We start from the raw sequence: 7,734 nt of genomic DNA on the forward strand, positions 1-7,734 counted from the left end.
GTGCTTTGAGGGGGAGACAGCCGAGATCTCACTGGTATGGGATGGGGCGTGTGCGGGCGGAGGAGGGGTGTGGTCTGGGAGGGGGCGGGGCTAAATGCGAGGGGCAGAGGGGCGTGGTCGTCCGGGCTGGCTATATAGCTGCGGTTGAAGTCGGGTTTCCAGGGGCGTGGCGGGGGCGGGGTATCCCTGGGATAAGGCGGTTCCTCTTCGCGCTGCTAAAAGACCACTAGAGCCTGGCGAAAACCAGGGACAGGTCCCCTGCAGTTCTTTGTCATGTCGCTCACGCGCTTCACGCCCGCCACTGCCGAGCTTCGAGAACCGGCCTCCCCTTCCCCGCCTCCTGAAGATCGCGATTCCCAGCCCCCGTGTCATAAGCGGCTCCGTCTTGAGGAGCCTGGCGGTGTCTCTGATGCGGGGTGGAGACTGCCTTCGGTGCCTCGCTTGTCTGAGGTGGAAAAAGAATGGGACTTGCCGCCCAGGCCCCTCAAGGCGCTGCTTGTAGCAGCTGACATGATTTTCGATAACTCCACAGACTTTCGTGTGGAGAAATCAGCTAGTGGGAAGCAAATGAGCGATCTGGGATGCCAAAAGAGCAAATTCGAGATGAGAAGTTGTTGGCAGTCTTCCCCCTCACAAAGATTTGAGTCTGGTGTGAGGGGTTCCGGCAGGTCTCCTGAATCAGGGCTATATGACAAGGACGCTTTCAGTGTGCCCCGCAGTGACAGATCCCAAGCTACGGTTGGTCAGCTTCTGCCCACCGTCTGGATAGATGGCGTACAAGGAGTTAAAAACGAGGATGGAAAACAATATATAGTCCAAGAGATACACCATAGTTGTAAAGACAATAGTTACAGAAAACAGACAGAATATCTATTGTTGGATGTTACCTTTTACAAGGAAACTAAACCAACATTTCATGAAATTAAGAACAGATATAAAGCTGACAGTGTTATGCCATCAAATAAAAAAGAAAATAACATTTCAGCATCTAGGCTAAAATTATCAAAATCTCACAACCAGCCCAGCATGAAAATCGCCAAACGCAGCTATTTTAGAGAGAGCAGCACAATACGAATCCCTGAGTTTCCAACCGATTTAAAGAGCAGAATGTCCCCTGTCTATTTAAAGGAATTAGCAAAGAAAAAGAATGACAAAAATGAGACATATGTTAGGGATTTCGCAAACATGTACTGCTCCCAAAATAGAGTGAATGTCAAGAAGCAAAACTTACTGGATGATAAAAAAATTGTGGATGCAGAAAATATTTTTTCTGAGGGTTATGAAAGTAACCACCAATCAGTCAGCAACCAAAATATTTGTGTGACAGAAAATAACTTGACCAGTTTACTCCACTATAAGCACAGTAGTATCAAGTCTGATAAAAGAGACCCTAATAAAAGTTTTACTATAAAACTACAAAATTCAATTTGGAAGGAGGCAGGAACATGTCCAGACAGTTACACGTCTACCAGATTAGAAAAATCTCAAAGCTGGGACTATTATGTTAGACACATATTGAGAAAAAATAGGGGAAACAGTTGGATTATACATAATTACAAAACTAAATGTGATAGTATGAAAAGAACTGGAGAAAAATTGAATTTGCTACAATTATCAGAAATAAGTGTTTTAAGCAAAGAAGGTTATTATAGTACAAAAACCATGACTACACGTGAAGAACAACCAAAGCTTCTCATGATAGGAACACTGGGTAGACAAAAAGCTTTAATAAATTTTTTTTTGTTAAATGGTGAAGAAAACAATAATATACTGCACTTGCAATATTATACTACGCAAAAAGACTTTTATTTAAGCAATACTTTTGAGAATTTCATTACAGAAAGTTTTTATTTCCAAAAAAGCATTTCAGAAGATGAAGAAGATAATAATATTTTAGCTTGGCCTAAAATTTTGAAGTGTCTAAAGCAAAATCTAATAATTAGGAATATAAATGTCAATAGAAAAAATAACATTTTATGCATATATTTACAAACCAGTGTTTCAAAACCTCTGCCTAGCATATTGAAAACCAACATAGCTTCTCTGCTCAATAACTTTGACTCTTTAACTGGAACTGAAAATGATTCTAAATTAGAAGAGGGATGCATTTTCAATTGGATAAGATGTTTGAATTCTTCAAAAAATATTATAGTGGACAATCATATTGTATACCTAGGAAAGACTTTAAATTTAAGACCATTAGGAGATAATATGAAACCTATGTTAGAGGAAAATAAGCTATTTAAAACTGGACAACTTTTCGAAGTATCAAAGAAAATACCCATCAATTCCTTTAGTATGACAACTAAAAATATAGTTTTAATGGACTTAGATGACATGGCTGCAATTTCTTTGACAAAAGAAATTAGTTACAAGAGTGAGACTTATCCTGAACAAGTCATGAATATGAAAAGTTGGGCTCACTGTACTACTAATACTGTGAAAATATGCTTTAAGCCTCTTCCTCAATGCCTACAGAACAACTATGAATATATTAATGAAAAATTTTATGAAATACATATGTACGAACAAGATTTAGACACTGAAAGAAAACAAGAGCATAATAAGATCAGTAGCTTTAATTTTAAGTACAAATTTGAAGATTTCTTCAATGTTAGGCCACAAGTCATACTGACAAGCCACTATATAAAACATATTGAACAAACCAATCTCACAGTTGTAACTCAGGTGCGAAATTTTGGGAGCTTGCTAAGAAGTGAAACTGAAGCAAAAGAACATGCCTTAATTTTGAAGGAAGAAGAAAAAGTCACAACACAAAGTTTAACATACAGTTGCCAAGTTCATAAAGATACTAAGATTGAAAAAGAGAAAAATATTTTTTATTCAGTGGATGACATGTTTTCTGTGCAACCAGTTTCCGTAATGAATAAGACAGTAAATGTGGAAGGAAGTAAATATGTTAATCAAAATAATCTGGCTGACAGAAATGAGAATGTTTTGCAAGAAAGTGAGTTAGCTAATTCAAAGCATTTTCATCCAAGGAATGGCTCTACAGGATGTGTTAAACATCAATTTGAAATTGATCTGAGTATAAGGAACACTGAATGTTTTCAGGACTTAACTGCAAAGTGTTTATCAACAACAGACACTATGACAATAGGCAAAGACTTTGCCATGAAGAGTAAATTTGATTTAGTACTTGAAGAACTTCGTATGTTTCATGAGATCAGTAAGGAAAATGAAATTATAAGCATTGTGGAAACAAACAATGCACAAGGCAATTACTTTAGAGAAAATAATGATGTTGAAGAGATAAAAACAAAGACACAAAAAGATTTGGAAATGAATCCAGTCAACAAAATATGTGCATCTTCTTTGATCTGTGATACTAAAGCAGGTCCTAATACTCGTAAAAGACACCACCGTTTATTTAAATGGGAAACAGTACCCAGAAATAAAAAATGGGAAGTTCCTAATAAATATTGTGCTTTAAGAACATCAGAGGAAGAAGTTCTCTGTTCTACTTCTGAGAAAGGTATAAAATTAGTTTTAAAATGTTTTTACTTATGATAGAAAAAAATTGCTTTTTTTTTCTGTGTAGGCCAAATATATAATTTTGGCAAAAAGGAGATAAAGTATAAATGTTTACTAATGCACAATATTTCCTAGAAACAACTATTCAAACATTAAATAATGTACTGAAGTTGAAGATAACAAGTGATAAAAATTTTAAAAAGAGCTTTGAAGCATCCTGCTTCATTTACCTAAATATAGGAGCCAATGGGAAGAACATTTTTGGAAAAGTAATTTATTATTAACATTTTATATAAAAGTTACTTTTTACTATAACATGTCAATCTTTATTTTCAGATTGTGAGGAGCCTTCATCTAAAAGACCTGCTTTTTTCTCAGATGAATTTAAGGAAGAAAAAATTAATTATTTAGTAAAAGGAGGTAAGATTTTTGGTTATTTTCTAGAATACGTCCTAAGATGATGATTTCATTCTTGTATTTTTAGCATGAGGAAAATGTACTTAGGTTGTTAGAAAATAAATACAAAGACTTGTACTTTTGTAAACAATAATTTACTGAAGGAAATTCTAATAGTTAAAAATTGGCTACAAATTAAAATGCCACTTCAGAATATAAGATTTAGAATATTATTGGGAAATGTGCTCTTTAAAACTGTTTAAATATTTGCAGGGATGCATTGCAATAACTATGTAATAAGATAGGTATTATACATGTCTAATATATACATCTAAGATATGTAACATTAATTGGCAAAACCAAAAAATGTGTTTATCTAAGCTGGATTTCTATGGATAACATGTTACTCCTAGTTATATAATTATCATAATGTTCTCTATACTTTAACTATTATGAAACTCTTTATATGGACTATCCTGTAACTATTATGATGCTCTTTATAGGGATGTTTTATTTAGTAATTTAAAAATTAAGTATCATTTACATATATTAACAAGATTTATGACTATGGAATTTAAAATTTTGATTTCTATTATACAAATAAACCTAACTAAAAGTGAAACAACTAATTTCATCATTTGCCTAAGAAGTCTACAATATCAGAATAAAACACAGCAAGTCTACATCTATTCTAACTTATAATAGTACCATGGGATCAGACAGGGGTAGGATTGACATTAGGGAATTGTTTTCTAAATGACTAAATTTTCATTTGGTTAGAAACTGCTGGTATTACACATAAGACCAGATCTAAAAACAACAATGATGTAGGTGATACACACTTACCAAAATGTCTTCAGTCATTCATCATTTCTTAAACATTTTCCCAGCTTCTCATCAGTAGAATGCCTTCCCTTGTACCTTTAGACAGTCACTTCAGAAATGCACCTTTTCCTCTTTTTTTCTCAGCTTACAATAACATAATCTTAAAAATTAATCCAAGTCCTGGAAGATGAAAAGCCCACAGGTAGTCTATTCTGTCCTGGAAAAAGGAATAATTGAGAGAACAATATTTTATGAGAGTAAAAGAAGAGCGGCAGAATTAGCCTGCAAAAGATAAGAGTTGTCCCTTTTAGGACAGAAAGAAAGGAAGAACTTGGGTTAATACTGAGATAGAATGAAACATGTATCCAAATTTGTCATCATGATTATAATTGTGATAATGAAATGATTGTATGAGGAAGATTAAATTATGTGTGCAAATTAGAAAAGAAATGTTACATTTGTTAGAAGTATTTAAACCCATAATACTGTATTGTCTCTTCACAAGGAAAGTGCCTCATTATAAAATATGAAAAATAATATGTGTGAGATGAGAAAGAGCTATTTAATATTATGTTGGGATTGTTTCTTGGATTTACTTTTGAAGTGCATAAAAATAGGATAATCTCCCTGAGGCTTATTAAAAATCCACAACGTGAAGGAAAAGCTGGGAGACACTGGGAAGTGGAGATCAGATCTATTCATGCAGCATGAATTTAAAGGCATTAGGCAACTCCTGATTGTGCTGAAATGTTTTTGATACTTACCCACTTGTCATCACCTTGCATCCAATTAAAGTTTCTAACCACTTATGTCTCTGGTAAAATCCTGTCACTCTGTGTCTCTCTCCTTTCTCTGCAGAGAAGGCAAGTGTTTTGGGATTATTTTGAGCATGTGTGATAAGCCAACCAACCAGTGTGCTAGGTGCTTTATATATCATTTAGCATCAGTTCTCCCCTAACTTTAAAGTGTACACAAAAGACCTGGGTATCTTGTTAAAGGAGACTGATTCTGTTGTGGGGTAGGTCCTATGATTCTGCATCCCTTACAAGCTCCTAGCAAATGTAGATGATGTTGGTCTGTGGACTACATTTTGAGTTGCCAGGATTTAGGAAAAAGTTGAGTTAGTATTATTTCTAAAAGACAACAAATAAATTTCATAACATTTTCTAAACTTTGATTTTTAAAATGAACAATTTCTGGTAGTATGCTTGAATATTTAGAGTTGTTAAATGACACAAAACAATACAATTAATCCAATGTATAGCAATGATAAAAGGGGTCATAATTTACTCAATAAAAAGGTAGGAAATCCAGGGTGACAAAAAATCACATTCTTACAACCACAACATAATGACTGGTTAAGGGCATATGCTTTGTATATGCCCTACTATTATAGAAATTGGTTTACTGATTTACCACCCATTGTAAAATAACCAGAAGTATTTGTCATATTGGAATATGAAAGAGGAAAGCTATGCTTTGAAAAAGTAATCAAAAAGACAAATCATGGCTTTATTCTGAAATGATAATCTCATAATGAAGAGGTATACTTAGCATTAATTGTTGACATTACTTTATAACCAAATCTAATGTATCAGACATGATGCAACAACTGGTTTATCTGGACAATCCCATTTTGTTTAAAAAATTTTTTAAATGGCAATAATTTCTTTCTTAATTTTTATAATTTTAATGACTAAAGTATCATAAGATGACTTATATTATGTTGTTTCCTCCCTATATACAGAGTTAAATTTTGCATTTTATTTTATTATTGTTTACATAGATACACATTCTGTTTAGTTAAACTTAGCAAAATTATGCTATTTACCATTTGTCAGATTTAAAGTTATGTTGCTTGCTGTATTTTTGGTGTAATGTGCTTTTTGCATTATGGTCATAATAATAATTCCTTAAAGCTCAATGAAAGCTTGATACATTTTTAGCTTTAAATCTGTACCCTACTGCTTATTTTTAAAATAAAGTGCTCTGAAAATTAGAGGCATTGTTGTATTTTATCATCTAAGGTAGTTGATCCTATTTGTCTAGTTAACTGATTTTGTAATAGGTAAATCATCATGAAATGTTTTGAGCTGTTTTGAAAATGACACTTGTGCTCTATTATTGATCATAATTTCTATTAGAATTAAACATAATCATTAACAGTATAGCTTAGTTGTTTAGCTTCTAATTAAAAAAAATGACATGGTGTTTAAAGACACTATATCAAGTTAACTTAAAATCCATATAGGTCCTGGCCAGGTAGCTCAGTTTATTAGAGCATAATCCCAATACACCAATGTTGCAGGTTCTATCCCCAGTCAGGGCACATACAAGAATCAACTAATGAATGCATCAATAAATGGAACAACAAATCTCCCCCCCTCACTAAAATCAATTAAAAAATTAAAATCTATATAGTTGTTGTTAGATCAGACTGACTAGAATAATGATTGTATTTAGTTTGTATTTTATATTGGCCAAGTTACTTAACTTTTGTGCTGAGGTTTTCCCATTTTAAAAATGGAGATAGGATTAAGTAAACTAACTCATTTAAAGCACTTAGCTCAGTGACTCAGTAAATGTTGCTAGTATGATTAAAAGTTAACAAAATTTTTTTAAGCTTAGAAACTATGAGTAATTTTTATCCCTTAAATACTTTATTGTCTTTTATTTTTAGGTAGTAATTTTTCACACGGAATTTCAAGAGTGCTACCTCTTAAGACATGCAGTCGACCGATCAGAGTTGGTTTGTCAAGAAAAGCTAAGCTTAAACAACTTCATTCCTATCTAAAGTAAATATGTTATGAGGACTTAAAAGAAGATATCGGACTTTAATATTTCAAAAAAATTTCGTGATAACTATTAATCTTTTGTTTTTCTTTGGATAAATGTTTTTCTTCCATTTTGGGGTTTTGGGGCTTTCTTTACTACAAGTATGGAGAGGACTGCGCGCGCGCGTGTGTGTGTGTGTGTGTGTGTGTGTGTGTGTGTGTGAATTATCTGATTACCTTTAAA

General features: G+C 33.5%; 1 protein-coding gene across 1 annotated transcript; it reads left to right on the forward strand.

The window, feature by feature from the left end:
* Positions 1–273: 273 nt before the first annotated feature.
* Positions 274–7,515, forward strand: RAD51AP2 (RAD51 associated protein 2). The gene is made up of 3 exons (XM_054566556.1): positions 274–3,496; positions 3,832–3,915; positions 7,397–7,515. Exons 1-3 carry the CDS (start codon positions 274–276, stop codon positions 7,513–7,515), a joined length of 3,426 nt encoding a protein of 1,141 aa, XP_054422531.1.
* The last annotated feature ends 219 nt before the right edge of the window (positions 7,516–7,734 follow it).

Source organism: Pteronotus mesoamericanus, unplaced genomic scaffold (assembly GCF_021234165.1).
Source record: "Pteronotus mesoamericanus isolate MK-2021 breed Mesoamerican mustached bat unplaced genomic scaffold, CSHL_Meso_final contig_101, whole genome shotgun sequence".
NCBI classification, from domain to species: domain Eukaryota; kingdom Metazoa; phylum Chordata; class Mammalia; order Chiroptera; family Mormoopidae; genus Pteronotus; species Pteronotus mesoamericanus.

What these genes read in the sequence shown, in the direction of transcription:
- RAD51AP2 (XM_054566556.1), top strand. Translation starts at nt 274, where the DNA reads ATGTCGCTCACGCGCTTCACGCCCGCCACTGCCGAGCTTCGAGAACCG. An exon ending in CTGTTCTACTTCTGAGAAAG is followed by an intron (nt 3,497 to 3,831) that starts GTATAAAATTAG and finishes CTTTATTTTCAG; the next exon opens with ATTGTGAGGAGCCTTCATCT. An exon ending in TAATTATTTAGTAAAAGGAG is followed by an intron (nt 3,916 to 7,396) that starts GTAAGATTTTTG and finishes TTTTATTTTTAG; the next exon opens with GTAGTAATTTTTCACACGGA.